The sequence below is a fragment of the Phoca vitulina genome, unplaced genomic scaffold, assembly GCF_004348235.1.
Source record: "Phoca vitulina isolate PV1807 unplaced genomic scaffold, GSC_HSeal_1.0 scaffold5, whole genome shotgun sequence".
NCBI lineage: Eukaryota > Metazoa > Chordata > Mammalia > Carnivora > Phocidae > Phoca > Phoca vitulina.
The window spans coordinates 46,902,050-46,918,738 of NW_022589708.1; the positions used below are offsets into that span (position 1 = coordinate 46,902,050).

The 16,689-nt window shown below is 36.1% G+C and overlaps 1 protein-coding gene across 3 annotated transcripts in view; it reads right to left on the bottom strand.

Annotated features, from left to right (window-relative positions):
- Positions 1 to 8,194: 8,194 nt before the first annotated feature.
- PCDH17 (protocadherin 17) overlaps positions 8,195 to 16,689 on the bottom strand; it is a 98,411-nt gene continuing 89,916 nt past the window's right edge. For all 3 annotated transcript variants that reach the window (XM_032402902.1, XM_032402900.1, XM_032402903.1), the window contains one exon: positions 8,195 to 12,918. In XM_032402902.1, coding sequence (XP_032258793.1) covers positions 12,236 to 12,918 — 683 coding nt within the window. In that variant the 3' untranslated portion in view covers positions 8,195 to 12,235. The remainder of the gene's footprint in view (positions 12,919 to 16,689) is intronic.

Here is a 16,689-nt window from a genome sequence, read left to right on the forward strand (position 1 = left end):
ACCTACATAGGAAATGTATTATGGAAAATAAAAGTAGTCTTTTCCTGCAGATTAAAAAAATAAGCTATCAAATGCATTTTGACCTACATTTTCTTTTCTTTATGTAAAAATGTTATGGAATAATTTCTTTTTAAAATCCAGCACTTTGTCACCCTCAGATTGCCGTATTATTAACATTACCAAATACAGTAATTGACAGATGTGTATGGTTTGTTGAAATGATTAAAAGCTGTGAAGAATTGTAACCTGTCAGTGTTCCCTGGGAAACAAAGTCCTATCCATCTGTTAGGGGACTCTCTAAATGACTGTAATGAGTCACCTTTAAAATGGCAGCTCTCACCCTAGGATATGAACTTTGAAGCATGGAAAAAAAAAAAAAAAAGAATATATTTATATATACAAAGATGCATGCGCTTTAACAAAAAAGGAACACATATTCCCAAATTTCATGCTCTTGATCACAGAAGTAGGTCAGAAAGCAGTGCTTTGTTACATTAGGTTGTGATGTACAGTTTGCAGCCCCCATCTTTATTCTGAGGCCCATAAAAGTCAGGCAAGAAGGAGTGATGTCGAAGTTTGGTAAGACATCTGATGTCTGCTTGTAACTCCTCACTTGTCTTTAACATTTCTCAAAATGAATATACCCTCACAATGAACTTTGTGTGGCTCAGCATCGCCTGTGGAAATTACCTTTATTGAACTGCAACAGCAAAGACACAGAGAGAGAAGATTGAAACAGAAAGCCAGCACACTAGTTGTGAGGGTAGGAAATACCAGGATTCTTCGTGTCCTTTCCCAGCTGCTGGGTTCGGTGTTGCCAAGTAAGGTTGGAGGAGTGAGACGGTTCTTATACTCATTCTCTTCTTTAACTGTTTTGGTTTTCTCTCTGTTTTGGTGTTTTATCTAAAATAGGGCAGGTGGAGTTATAACATTTGCTGTGAAATAAAATGCAAATTCCACTATGCAAATAGACCATTAGGAAGTAAATTAGCTTGAACAGTAGTGGTATTTCAGCAGTTATATTGGTTTTTAATATGGAGTGATTCCAGCATAAATAAAACCCAGCAAGTTTGTATACGAGCTGGGTCGGTGACTGAGTCTCCACTGGAAGGAGGCCCTCCGAGGTGGGAGGCTGCGGTTTTCAACATCTTCCTGGTCTATTGGTAACACCAGCACTCACAACAGTGTATAATAACTTCATTTTTTAACACGCTTAATGCACATCTAGCCAAGTTATACCAAATAAAATCTCAAATGTGGATTGGTTATGGTAATGACTATTTTTATTAATTGGCCTGTCAATGTGCAGACTTTCAACTTTGCCACTGGAGTTCCTGTCACCCTTTTAACACATTATCATTATTATTTTTAAACCAGAGTCATTTCAAGTTCAAATTCATGAAATGTGCATTGGAACCGCCCACCTTGCATTACAGATGGGTAAAACAGAATGTGTCAAGAGAAATAAAACTTTTAAGGAACCATTTGCACTAACCTTCCCCTCACCTCATTTAGAAAGTCAATCTGACATTTTTTGGCATTCCACATATTACTTTGAAAGAATTAAAATCAGTATTTACGGTAGGAAGATGCCTAAGAGATCAATGGAAGCATTCATTCCACAGCATCCGGGCATATTTATGGTCACCTAGCTTCTGCTTGAACATTGCCATTCTTTGATCCGCCTCCCACCGTCATCACCTTTTCTAGTATCTGGCTCCCCCAAACTCCCAGTGTCATGGTAGAGACAGATTCTACATACACATTAAGGACAGATGACTTGAGGTTGGAGGCTAAGTTGGTCATGCCAATTGACCTATAAGGCACCAAGAGACAAGACTCTCAAGATGGTCCCAGAGGCATCTCTCTTCCCTCCCTATACAGCTGGGGGATTTTGTTTTAGCTGCCCTTCTTAGGAAATCAGTTTCCGAACGCTTCAAAGAAGGAAAGCAAATGGCCCTCCCAAGCAACACCTTTTCTTTTCATTCCATGGAGATTCCTCCAATTATCTGTGTTGTTGGTATTGATTGGAGTCTGAGATGGTATTTGCAGCTGCAGGAAGGCACCCTGCCCACCTCCCCGAGCAGACTGTTCTGAAGAAGCTGAGCATAAGCCCTATGCTCAGTAACTTAGAAGACTTTCCAGGACTTTTCTCAAAACTATGGAAGAAGATATGTCAATCCACTTAGTATTCAATGCCCATTATTCAAGGCCCAGTGTTGTTCACTCTTCTTTTCTTAACTCCGTCCTTTCTCTCCGAGGCAGGATTTCTCAACCTGGGCATTTTGGACATTTCGGATGGGGTAAGTCTTTGTTGCAGAGGTTCGTACTGTGAATTGCAGGACGTTTAGTAGCTTGCTAGGTGCTAGTAGCAAACCAACTCCCTTACCTTTGACAACCAAAATTGTCTCTAGATACTGCCAAATAACCCTCGGAGGCAAAACTGTCCCCCAGGTGGAAATCACTAATCTAAGTCATTATTCCCTATTTCAGTGTCCAAATAATCAGTAACTATAAGCTCCTCTACTGATATGCATAGAACATCATGGAAGCAATAAGACAGGATACCTCTGTCAGCCTGGGGGTTCCTGGGACAGCAGACATAGACAAAAATTCTTAGGAATAGAATTATTCTGCCCAACAGAATTCACACAGCAGATAGCCAGAAGATGCTTGGAGAATCTGAAAATGTTAAAAAACCACTTTTCCAGGGATGAAAATCATCCATGCTTTTGATCTTTGTCTTTCTCTGCTGTCTCTCTTTGTCTCCCAAAACATCCAACATGATTACAGATTTCAAAGGAAGAATTATTTCTGGGAAGTTGGAAATATACACATAAATACTCTGCTGAGGGCTTGAAGCTGAGAATTGCAAGATTCAGCAAAGCTGGCACTGCCTCTGGATAGTTGGATCTGCCCCAAGAACAAGGTGCTATTAGCCAGCATCTTATAAAGAATGGATCACCAGGCAGCAGCAAGCTGTCCCAATGTTTTCCTAAATTCGCATTCCCCTTGGCAAAACTTTCACAGAGCTCTCCCAGCTTGTGAACCTAATTCAGGTGTCCTCGAGCCTCCTCTTCCTTGGACTAGGCATTCAAGTGGTATCTCCTAAGCTCAGCATTCACTATAATTCCCAGCTTGACCTAACCCACCTTTCTGACCCTTCCTAACTTTCTAATCAGAAAATATTCTGACTTCATTTCGATGTTTTTGCACACACTGCCTGTCTTCTTCCAGAATGCATTTCCTGTACATCCCCACTGCCAAAATCCTGTCCCACCTTGCATGCTCAATCCGAATGCTGTTTTCTCCAAGAAGCTGCAACGATTCCTTCCCTCCATGGCTCGAATTTTCCTCAGCTGAAAGTACTTGTTCTCTCTCTCTCCCTCTCTCTCTCTTTTTTTGTCCACTGCAACTTGCACTTCTCTCATGGTACCAACTACAATCTGTATTTGGGTAAATATCTTCATTTCCCAGTATATTTTAAATTCTACAGAGACAAAGACCACATTTTATTAATATGTGTATGCTCCATTGTATTCAAAAACACGATACATGCTCCACAAATTAGTGTTGAATTGAATTGGGACGTCACATTCTAAGGAGGAAAATCACCAGAGAAGCCACATTTGACCCATTCATTTATTTCTTTTCCTCCTCTGGACTATGAACAGAAAGTAAATATTAGTAGTTATCCAAAATGAAAGAAATGATGAAATATGTATAGTAGTTGAATTTCAGAGGTGTTTGGGGAATAAAGGCAGATTGAGAAATCATAAGCACATAATCTCAGAGGTAAGGGTCTTTTCTTATCTTCAATCAAAGCCAACCATTTCACATGAGATACTAAAATGAGAATTTCTTAGCGTATAGGAATTAATAATAATTGAGTGAGATGATTCACTTTCTCTTTTTCAACCTTTCAATGAAATAGCTAGGCAGTCTCACATAAAGCTTTTTAACTAAGATCCTGCATCTTAACCTGTTTACTACTTTACATATATCTGTTATATTTTACTATGCATTTTGTCCATTTTAACACTCCATGTAGGTTACATCTAAAGAATATTATCAGTTTTCTTATAAGTTCACTCTTGGCCCAAGCAGCTTGGACACTTTTCACATTGATATAATTATTAGGAACACATCACATCACTATTTCCATAGTTGATCCATAACCATGAAGATATATATATATATATATATAAACCCTTTTAATGTGGAAATAATAGATGATTTTGAGAGAAAATTATGAAATAAGGATGAAAATAAGAGAATAGCCACATGCAAGACAGCTATTTGATACTATAATATTTGACACTACAAATATTGACAAAAATCAAATTTTAATAAGGAAAGGATAACAGTTTAAAAATCTTAGAACAAATTATTATATTGAAGACAGTCTCTCAACTTCAGTGTAAGAAAGAATATTATCAAAATATGATTTAATATTGCTAAAGAGGTAATACTGAGATAGTCAGCAGATCAATAAAACGAATGAATATTATACCCCACTTATTTGAATTTAGATTTTCAAAATATAAAATAGCTGATTAGTGTTAAAGGGCTATTAAAATTTATTTCTGGACCTCTTGAAAATAAAGCTGGTTTTCTGTAAATTGTAGAGAAATATTAAACATTTTAGTAAGTTAAATTCAGGCAGAATCAGAACAACTTCACTTTTGATTAACCAGCCTGAAAATGACTCTGATAGCAACTGCAAGCTCTCTTTTTCATCTGATCACATCCAGTGTGGATGTGGCAAGTCATAGATTAAAAAAGAAACGTGTTGTTCAACACTTAGCCATATTGCTACTGCTTAAATTTCCTCTCACCTTTATTTTGCGATACTGGCTTTTGAAAGTAGTCAACTCTCATGCCTTTATATGTGTATATTAATCCATATATATAGGTGTAATATTTTAAATGTCCCCTTAGTATTATTAGAGTTTATGTGATTATTTAAAAGAAACCAATTATTTTTCTCATTAGTTCAGTATATGCCAAACTTCATGATTCAAGGGATTCAATATAGTCTGTATCATTGTTTTTATATACCAAGTTGACAGAAAAACTAATATCCCATAATATTAGTTTAGAATATTTTGGAGAGGGGTGCCTGGGTGGCTCAGTTGGTTAAGTGACTGCCTTTGGCTCAGGTCATGGTCCCAGGGTCCTGGGATCGAGCCCCGCATCGGGCTCCCTGCTCAGCGGGAAGCCTGCTTCTCCCTCTCCCACTCCCCCTGCTTGTGTTCCCTCTCTCGCTGTGTCTCTCTCTGTCAAATAAATAAATAAAATCTTTAAAAAAAAAAAAAGAATATTTTGGAGAACTTACCACCAATGTTGTGAAACATTTTTATAGATAGCAACAAAAACTTGAGAGGCATGATTCTTATGATGTCTTTTACTTGGAGACTACAATCCCTATTCTCTGCTTTTCAAATCATTTAATACTGTTATGAACTATTAACATAGAGACTATCTAAATTACATGCTTGTCAACTTAAAGGGGAAGGTATATTACTGGAATAGTTTTATTTTTTCAGATAATAAATTTAAGATACTAAAGATGTAAGATATTAAATAGGGCAGGACTGAAGAAATCACAAAATCTGGAACAAGCATAAGCACTGAACTTTTAGTTCAAGTGTGGGTTTAAAACTTCCTAGCTAATTGCCCTTGGGTAAGTCCTTTTACCATTTTGAGTTTTAGAATCCTTAATTCTTTAATGTCTTGTAAATTTGTGAAAGTGCTCTGTGAATTGGAAAGTTCTCTACAAACAGAACTTATCAGTATTAATTTAGGTTTGTGTCATCGTTCTTTTATTTGATTGGCCTGATCCTGTAAACCCTTAGGGAAGCAAGCACAATTTTCATATAATTAGTGCTGAATACCAATATTTAAAAATATATATGTAATGATAATCTGTATAAGGGAAACAAAGACTTCTAAATTTGGTTTTGTTTGTTATTAGTGATCTTTGAAAAATATGAAATAATTTGACTGAAGTTATGTCAAATTCAGGAAAGTAACTTCAGGAAAGTAGATTTTAAAATATAAGTCTTAATCAAAATTTAGTTTATAAAAATGCTATCAATAATGTAATATGTATAAGAAAAAAGGGAGTGGAACAAGTAATAAGTTGTTCCTCTCAAAGTGAAATGTTTCACTTGTAAGACAAAAACCAGAATACCTAATGGGTGATAAGTCAACCTCTGTGATACAAAATTTGTAAAAGTTCACTGAAACCTTCCCTCTCTCAATCAGTCCTTGTAAGATACTCATTACCATTTAAAGTAGTTCGAAAAAAATAAAGTTATTTTTTGATAACTCTTTCTGAAATATTTGATAACTCTTTCTGAAACAGTAACAGAAGCTGCACCCTCTTTGAAAAATACTGAGAATTTAATCCCTAGTGTACAATGGGTTGTTCAATACTATTAGTGTCTAAAATGAACAGAAAATGATATATTTCCTTGGTGAACCATGTGCAACCATCTCCAAAAGCACATAATAAAGAGTTTGAGGATGGTCCATTAACTTGCTGATCAATTTCTGTGTGCTGTATTGATGTTAAAGTGACCTTTAAGAATTCATTCTCTTCATATCCTACAAAGAATCGTTCTCTACCATTGTCAAATAATTGTATTTTGTGGGCATATCTACTTAAAAAAGTGTATTTTGAGGGACTTAATAGCTTATTGACATGACGTAAGCCTGTAATATATGTCCCATTCATGACTTCCTTCTAATTGCAGCACTGCCAGATAGGGTTCCTCATTTGAATGACTCGGTGTTCCCTCACCCCTCGTCAGATGGTTCAGGTGAGCCAATTAACGACTTGCTCTACCCTCACCCTTGAAAGCGATGAATGGCATGGTAGGCATATGGCTTTTGCTATTCTTAAAATAAATTATTTTTGTTATGAAAAGATAATAGTGTACAAAAAAGATAATGTTAGTGTATATCACCTGGGCACAAACTACAGGTACTCTGAGGGCAACGTGATCGTAATTGGCTTAGTTCTTTGTAACTTAGGATCCTTATATAGCACCTAAGTGGTGTTCAATAAAAAAGAAACAGAGAATTCAACAAATAAATGAGCAAAAGAATAAATATATAAGCCATTTAGTCTATCCCGATAAGCCTAAACCGTAAAGATCTGAAATGTGGAAAAGCCTTGCATGCTTCTTGATATATATTATGCTGTTAGAAGAAAATTAAAATAAAGAAAAATCCAAATGGGCAGATTGTTATGTTTTGTTCTGTTTTGTTTTTTAATTTAGGAGATGCCATTCACTGAGAATGAGACAGTGAAATAGGGATATATGGAGAAACTAAGGAAAGATGCAAACAACCCAATCCAATTTATATAAAGAGCAAGGTGTATTAGAACTTACCTATTTGTTTCTCCCACAAGACTGTGACCCAGGGACCACTGCTTTGTTTCCTGTCTACTTCTGGGGCATAGTAGACAAGGGCAAACACACTAGCAATTCAGTAGATATTTGTTGAATGACTAGGAAGAGAGGCTTATTATTTTAAGATACCATGATAAATATGTATTTACTTTAAAATTCTATTTATAAATATGTGTTTTCATCAATCACGTGTGAGAAAGCTTTAAAAAAGGACTTTCCTGAAGTCCTTTCGGTCCTTATACCAAATTATTTTCAAACCAACTGTAGCTATTAGAAGTCACAAGTGTCAGGGCGCCTGGGTGGCTCAGTCGTTAAGCGTCTGCCTTCGGCTCAGGTCATGATCCTAGGGTCCTGGGATCGAGCCCCGCATCGGGCTCCCTGCTCCGCGGGAAGCCTGCTTCTCCCTCTCCCATTCCCCCTGCTTGTATTCCCTCTCTCGCTGTGTCTCTCTCTGTCAAATAAATAAATAAAATCTTTAAAAAAAAAAAAAAGAAGTCACAAGTGTCTAGGTCATGACTCCATGGTAATTATTTGACTAGCCAACTTATCGAAGCTATCTGAAAGACTGTTAACCCATTCTTGTTGAGAATCTAGTGACATTACTGTTAAACAAATTTTTAAGAAATCTTATTTTACCGGTAAACAAATAACTAGCAGAACTGTCGTGATGCCACAGTTGCTTTCCAAAATAATTATGACGAGGGTCCCTGTGGTACACAGTGTGTAACACACCACGTCTGTGTTAATGAATTCAAGGGAAGGCAACACCACTATTAGTAATAGCTTTTTATTCGGAGTCCTCATTTTCCAGATAGGTCACATTAAACACAGCCATTAAACAATAGCGTTGAGATAAATCCATACAATGTATGCTGCTTTTGTTGTTGTTGTCCTTGTTCACCAATTGCTTGGTGCAGCAGCTAAGAACCTTATAGAATGATGGGGCTGATACATGGGAATAGCCAACCTGCAAAACACTGGGGCCAGGAAAGTCAGACTTTAATCAGGTCTCATTCAATTATGTTTCAAATGAACACATCTTGATAGCCAAAACTCTCATTTGAATTAATGCTGTGATAAATGCTGTCTGTTGTCAAAAGAATATAATTAGACAATAATGAGTGGGCATATATATGCCAGACCTCAGTCTACTTGTTGACCTCAACAACTTCTACTCCATTAGGAAACAAACAGCTTTTAACCTAGTTCTAATAAAGCATACTGCTCTATTACTACATGACTTTATTTTTTATGGTGTTATTTTTTAAATTGAGCACTGCCTAGATCCTTTAAAGGGAAGTCATGTTTTACAAGATCTTGGGAAAATGAAACAAAGTCAATTTCCCAACCAGGAATTCAATTAATTCATGGAGTAGTGAGCCAATCCTTGTATATTGCCTGCAATAAAGATAAGTATGTAAGGTTAAGAAATAATATGAAAGCATTCCTTAAAATTGCATGATATGTCTCTTTAATGTTTACTTTGGTATAGGTATAACTAACACTGATTCTCACTACTTTTAACTTCGATGAAAAGATCTTTCATTAACATTTAATGAAAAGATTGTTGTGTAACTGATTATTTTTAATTCACCAGTAAATGATTTTTAGAACTTTTTGATTTTCTTACAAAAATGTCTATAAATTCTTATTCTGTGCTTGACTTCAGTTATTGAAGGACCTAAAAGACAAAGTATTATCAAATTATTCTTTTTTGAATGTGTGGGGTTTTCTGAGTGGTTAGTATTTGGAGGATGTGAATTAAGACAATTTTTCCACATTCTGAATTATGCTGAAACCCCCTGAAATATCACTGTTTGATCATGCATCACCCCTCAGAGCAAGTTGCTCCTTAGAGGGGTGATTTTGGCATCTCATAGACTTCCTCGGAAGCCAAGCACCAGAGGTCTGTGATAAAGTCAGTCGCCAGCCAAATGAATAAAGGCGAGATTCCCTCAACTCAACTATAAAAGCTCGGAGTCCTGACTGCTGAATTACCACCAACTTGTAAATAAATAATCACTACTAAATACAGATAATGTGTTAAACAGCTAACGCTAGTAAATCACCGGCGACAGAGAGCCTAAAGGTAAATCCCTCACACATTGGCACAACCAATTCTTAAAATCTTATAGTGTTTTAATGTCTTCAGACACATATAGTAAATTGAACAACTGGTTACTCAGTGTTAAGAATATTTTAAAAATAAAACCTACTCTCTTTGTTGATTTCATTTACATACTGCCTTAGATTGTATCTGTCTAGTCAGAGAGAGGCAACACTTGGTAAGACTCAATGGAAATTAGTTTTCCATCAAATTTCAGCTATCAAGCTAAATCAACCTGTAGTCTCCTGGCAAAAAAAAAAAAAAAAAAAAAAAAAAAATAACATCATATAACAGAGACAACACATTTCAGATACATAAATTGTCCAAAATATAGAGAGTCAATTAGGTTTCACGTGTACAAGATCCCTTCTTTTCTAATTTAAACATTGATGAGTAATAAAAACCAAGAGTAGAGCTTTGGAAAGGCTGTTACTAGGAACCAAATAGAGTTCTCAAGAGAATAAGGCTGATGGGAGTTGTCCACTCTTCCCTTTCAAAGCAGTTTTGCAAACGAGGTACAGTCTAAAATCTTGACGGCATTTGACGGAAATATTTTCAGTTGAATTTTTTGAGGTTTAGAATTACAAAACAATTCTAAAAGTTCAGTGTTTGTTTTTGCTTTTGCCTTTGTTTTTAATATAATGATTTTATGACATTTACGCTGTTTCTACACTGGTTTGGTGGCCAGAAAAGAAGGCACAGAATTCTCCACCAGTTTGCAAATAACGCATTTTTTCTGCTCCAGTGCACAAACAGCCTTTATTTAACTCAGCACCACATTTTCTAAGGTATGGGCTGGAAACTGTTTGTCATGAAGCTGTAAAATGCCAAAAATTTTAAACGCTGAAGGAAAACGTCAATCAAGGCATTTTCCCATCTGCTGCTACTTCTGCAAGTGCTAATTTTGTTTTTCCCAATTCCTGAAATTTGAGGTTTCCTAGCCTCATACGGAAGTAAGTTTGAAACTTGCTAAATGTCACAAGTAAAGGTGTAACCAAATGAAGGAAGAGAAGGTGTATTGTTCTCAAAGGACACCAATAAAAAAGGCAGAAGAGTATTGAGAAAAAGGAAAAACATTTTGTTAAGACCCAGACCTCTTGAAACACACTACACAATGCAAGGAACCGGTGCTGGTACCACACATGCATTAAAGCATTTCTCATGGTTTTGAAATATAATGGGGGCACACATCTTGAACCACTTAAGATACTTTTGAGAAATCAATCAACATCATGATATCTACATAGGCAGAAGCTGGATGTTATTGAAAAAACGTGAACAAGTTTCAGGTATCGGTACAAATGTAACTCTTGTGATTTAGCGTGACTTTAATGAAAGCTTCTACAAGGACTTGCACATAACCATGACTGACGGATGTCTTTTTTGACCTTTCAGTTAGCTCCATCAGCTCACTCAAACACATTTTGAACAGATTATGTACTGTAGTACTTGGTAGACTATACATTAAACAAGAGACTCTGCTCTGAGGCGCTGCTTCCCACGCTCCATGGGGAAAAGGAAGCAGGAAAAAACAAAACTCATAGAGTTCGACAGCTACCGAGGCAACACTTGCCATTTACAATATAAGCCCAAATATTTTTGCAACACAACTATATATTAATTTAATAAAATACACAATATAGCTCTTATACACTCAACAATTTGGCTCATATGCACTGAATCTGCAATAAATCAATAAAAATATGTCATTTGATGTAAACACATTGAATCTTCTTACATTTGCACATTTAAATGGTCATGTGATTGGTGTATGTCTAAGACATTTTCACTTTCCTGAGCTATTTTAGTGTCCACAAATGAATAAAACATATTAATCATGTTAATTTCCTCTGCATATTATCATTCCATGGTAACTATTTTTCAGGTCAAATTTAAAACATATCCATCGTTATTTATATGTTTGTTGGACACTAAAACGCTGAAGAGGCATTTTAAACCTTTTTAAAATTTCTTCTCCTTTAATGAAGTGAATTAGTCTATGTGTGTGCAGGACAAAATGGACTATATCTTTTTACATTTAACTTTTATACGACATGAAGTGTCTTACAAATGACCAAGTTTTTTTTTTTTTTTCAACTAATGATATGGAATGTTCTTTATGTTTATATGTGTGGCAGGTAACTTTATACAGAAATGTTTACCACAAATATGTGTTAATGTTTGGTGTAGCTTGGACTACTGCAAGGTCTTTTCGGGACTTTAAGTAGAAGCCTGTGATGACTGCTAGAAATCCACCACAGATCACAAATTATGACCCTGCTTTGTATGGGGTTTATAGGTAAACAGTTAAGTCAGCATAAATCACGGAGGACAGTCTTAGAGTGATCAGAAATACTTCAATTCTCACACTGCATACCTTCCTAACAGATTGTCAAAAGGTAACTCGCCTCCTCATCCTCCTTTTTCTTCTTTCTTTTCTCTTTTCTCTTTTTCTTTTCTCTTTCAGCATCGTTAATTCTGTCCTAATAGAAGTTTGGTCAAAACAAAACCATTGTTATCTCTGAAAAAGAAACAGCAGTGAAAAGAACATACTTGTGGGCACTTCAGATGTTCACTAAAAGCCTTAAAGCAGCATTGGTCTTTCTTCATCCCTGTAAAATGGGTTGTCACCAGGAGGGATCATTTTTAAATCAACAAAAGAGACAAGAAAATGCCAATGCTTTTTTTTTTTTTTTTTTTTTTTTCACTTTCTCACAGCCACGGGGTCATTTCCCCGGCAGTCCTGCAAGAGCTTATCAATTTCTCTCACGACTTCCTCCGCATCCACCGATTCTCTGGCCAGATCCCTGTTGGGGTGGTCAAGCTGCTCAAGAACAGCGCCCATCTCGCTGGAATCCCGGCTGGCTCTGGAATGCACATCTGCAAAGACCCTTGCCATTGGATCGGAAGCCATGAACGGAGGGTCTCTCGGTTGCTTACTGGGTGACAGATACTGACTGTCAGTGGGCAAGTATTGGCTGCTTGCTTCGGCCAGGGCTCCTGGTTTTGCTTCGCAACCATCCAGAGAGCCTTTTGTTGAGGGGCAAGGCTCCATGCATGCCTTGGTTGGGCTGCTTGATGCTGAGGGGACCTCTTGGAGGAGAGGGCTCAGGGCACGTTTGGCTTTTAAATAAGGTTTAACATTGGCAATGAGAATAGTGTGCTCTCGCTTGTCTTTTCCAAATGTACAAAAAGTCTTTTTCCCAGTGGGATTCACAGTTTCGTAAGTCTCAGTCTCAACATTAGCTTCAACTGTGGGTACAAAGAGATTTGTGCGGTAATCTGCATTTTCAGCCTGATTGGCTGCAGGGAACTGCGGCATCCAACACCTGTCAGAATGACCAAGCACTCGGCATTCATCTGTGCAATTAATGCACTCTTCTGGTTCTGTAAAACAAAAAAGAAAACAGCAAATCCAATCATTAGGGTTGCTTTTAAATTTCTACTGAGGCTGCGATCAGCTCTCAGTGGGCTTGTTTGACCTGTGGTCTCTTAATTAAAAAGGAAAAGAAAACAATAATTAAAACATTTCAGGATGGTTGCATAAACCTGCTGGTTGAGACAATGGTTTTATTTAAGTCTATTCTCTAGATATTAATGAATTCCCATAGCCTGGGAAGAAGTAAAAAGTGGCCATTGGAGAATCATTCTCAGTAGAATAGAACATCACTGTAAACTAATCTCCTGAGGATATCAGTTAGTCTTTGTTCTGTACAACCCATCCTGGAAACAGTGAACTTCAAAAAGGATTACCAGGATTAATTTTTCAAATCAAATAACGGGGTAAAAACTAGATCGTGTACTTCCATAACAAGTCCTAAGCTGCTGCTTTTTTTTTTTTTTTTTTTTTTTATGTTTTATCCCTATTTTGCTTGTAATTGTTATTTTGGTGACAGTCATGAAATAAAAGGTTTCCTTTAAAAGCCCACTTTTCCTACTGAGAGGAGCAAATGGAATTTTCTATCAGAATGTGTTATGAATAAACTTGTCAAAAAGTGCACATTCCTATTTTATTAGGTATGGGTATGGATCATGTAATCAGTTTTCTTCACTCCAGCTTTTTGTTTTTGGTGTAAGTAGGTGAAAATGGATTTAGTCAACAGATACAGTTCAGATGAATGACAACTCATGATTTCCTATTTTAAATGATAATGTTTTCTGTGAGAATGTTTGCTTCTCTCTTTTGCCAATAGGCATACAGAGAATCTAAATAAAGCATTCTTTAATGATCCCTATTTCAAAGATGCTGAACAGAAAATATGAAAGAAAATTCCTTCATTATGACAACAGCTGCATAATTCCACCATACCAATATTTTAAACTATAACTTTTAACTACATCTTCCCACTTGGCCCTTTCATCTACAAATGATTGTTTCCCTTTATGTTTAATGGTTCTTTTTAAATCAGGGACTTTTTTTTTCCAGGAGAGGATATTTACAATTTACCTCTGTGTGATGGGAATAGAATTCCCTACACATTTAGGAACCCTTGGGATAGCCATTTAATTGATGTGAGAGGATCCCTACAAATTCATAGTGTCCTGTGCAAGCCCCACCCCAAAAAAATACATGAGAGATATTTAAAATAGAAAGAACTGAATTTAACAGCAATTTATATAGTAAATTTATATAGTTACTTTGTAAAGTCAGATATAAAATCTGAGTTCATATTTAAAACACATAAATAATTCCTTATCCAAAAAAGAAAAAAAATAAACCACAACTTGATTTATCTCAAAAGGTTTTAGGATAAAAGAATTTCTTATGAGATTAAAATTTTTTTAGAAAGAAATCAGAATGGTGTCTTGACAGAACAAAAATACTGTGGTATTTCACACCATGTGTCATTCATATCTGTGAAATGTTAAAAATGTATTCAGGTAGCTCACCTCTATTTTAATTTTGTCATGTTTTCAAAAAAATATATTTACAATGAATGAAATATGCTAAATTTATTATGTAATACAGGTAAGAATGCTGACAGGCAGTCTCAAGCTGAACTCAAATACTCACACCCAGAGACACAAATATTATCTGTGCCTTGGAAGATTGTTAGGCAGATGGACATAAAGAGTGGCAGAAAAATCTAGACATAGAAATTTTCTCAGAGGCCTTCCTGTGCAGATTTAAGGTCGAGCAGATATTTAAAAAACAAACAGATATAAGAAAATTTTAATATCAGGTATTTGTTTTCTCTACCTATTCTGAATGGGAATCATAAATATAACCTCTACAACTGTGTCAGTCTGAGTTAGAAAAGAAATATGTATCATTTCATTCAACCAATTTTATCCTCCAAAAATACAGTAGAAAACTTCACTATCTGTTTCATTTGATAATAATTTTGTGTCTTTTAAAGTCATGAGTTTTAAAAAACTTATTTACAATGCGTACACTCTCTTTGAAATATGCTAACATAGTTTTATATTCCAATATTGACTGGCCTTCAATTTCAGCAATTTGGGGAGCCTAGCACTGCATGAATTCAATATGAATTTAAGAAGAGAGTGAAAGAGATAGAATAATGCAGATGTATGAAAGTATAAATCGACCCTGAATTTGAAACCATCAATATGAAATGATTGTTTGCATTTCACAGCTGAAAATCTGCAGCTTTTTACTTGACTCCTTTATGTCACAACCTAGGGAGCAAATTCTACGTATTGATTATGATACATTTTAAGCTGTTCACCTTCTGATTACACTGTAATTTCGATGGTAGCAATTCCCAGACAGTGAAGAAAATCTAATGGATACTTTTGTACAAGCAGCAGAAACTATGAGCAAAAGGTGAACTATTACTGCCAAGGGTCAAATAAGAATTTATGAGAAAGTGAAATTATTTCTGGAGGAACATAAATAAACAGATGAATAGGTAGGTACGAAAAAGGGACTTAGGTAGTATATAATGAATGACCATCCAGACATAAAAATAAACAAAATGAGAAACATAGAAGAAAAAATAAGAGGGAAGACGGAAAGCTAAGTGAAGGGGGGGTAGCTGCGCAGGAGGGTTTCTCTCGTGTGTACCTTCTACTATATATGTTTAAGATCCCCTCAATAAACTAAGTATGTATCATAAAAATAATAGTGTGGAGTATTTTCTCAAGACCTAGAGCTACAAGGTAAATAATCAAACTTCTTCCTGTACCTTAGGCACAATGGACTCAGAATAGATATGTTGAATTATATGCCACAGAAATGAAAATGAAGCAAATTATATAGACACCCACTATTAACACAGATTAGATATTTGTATCAGAAAACAAATTCAGAGACCCTGGATAGAAGAAATCAAGGTAAACATAATTGATCCGAGATTCACTTTTTTCTTCCGGACCAATCTGGGATTGCAAAGAAATTATTTATGCCCATTTTCACCCTTCCCTCATTATAACATGATTACCCTTTCACAGAATGCACCCTTTGCCAAAAAAGAGGGCATAATCCAAACGGTATGCAGATGAGAAACTGAGAGATAAGCATGCTTACATTGCAAAGAGAAAACTATCCTGAAGGCCAACAGCTGGGACTCTGGGCAGTTCTGCTTATAGGGAAAGTTTACAGTGTCTCATTTTTAAAATGTATGATTCCTTGAAGAATCATGTGACAATCTGATAAATTTAAATACTTGGTTAGTATTAAGAATTTTCTATACTCCTATTGCCATGTCTGACTATTACACAAGCTCTCAAAGAGAGGGATCTAAACACAGTCATCTTAATTATTTTAATTTGTAATCTTAATTTATATGATATTTTTGCAAAAGACATAAAGTCGCTCAAATGACTATAGTGCTTGCAATTCAGCTGTATAATAAACCACACACACACACACAGACCTGTGTGTGGGGGTGGGCGGTAAAAAATTGAGCTTTCAGGCACCTGGGTGGCTCAGTCGGTTGAGCGTCTGCCTTCAGTTCAGGTCATGATCCCAGGGTCCTAGAATGAAGCCCCACATCTGGCTCCCTGCTCAGCAGAGAGCCTGCTTCTCCCTTTCCCACTCCCCCTACTTGTGCTCTCTCTCTCTGTGTCAAATAAATAAAATCTTAAAAAAAATTTTTGAGTTTTCACCAGGACATAGTCCAAACAAAATTTTAAAACTCAAATGTATAACCAATGCATTCCTGAAAATTTACTATCAGTAATTGTCATAAG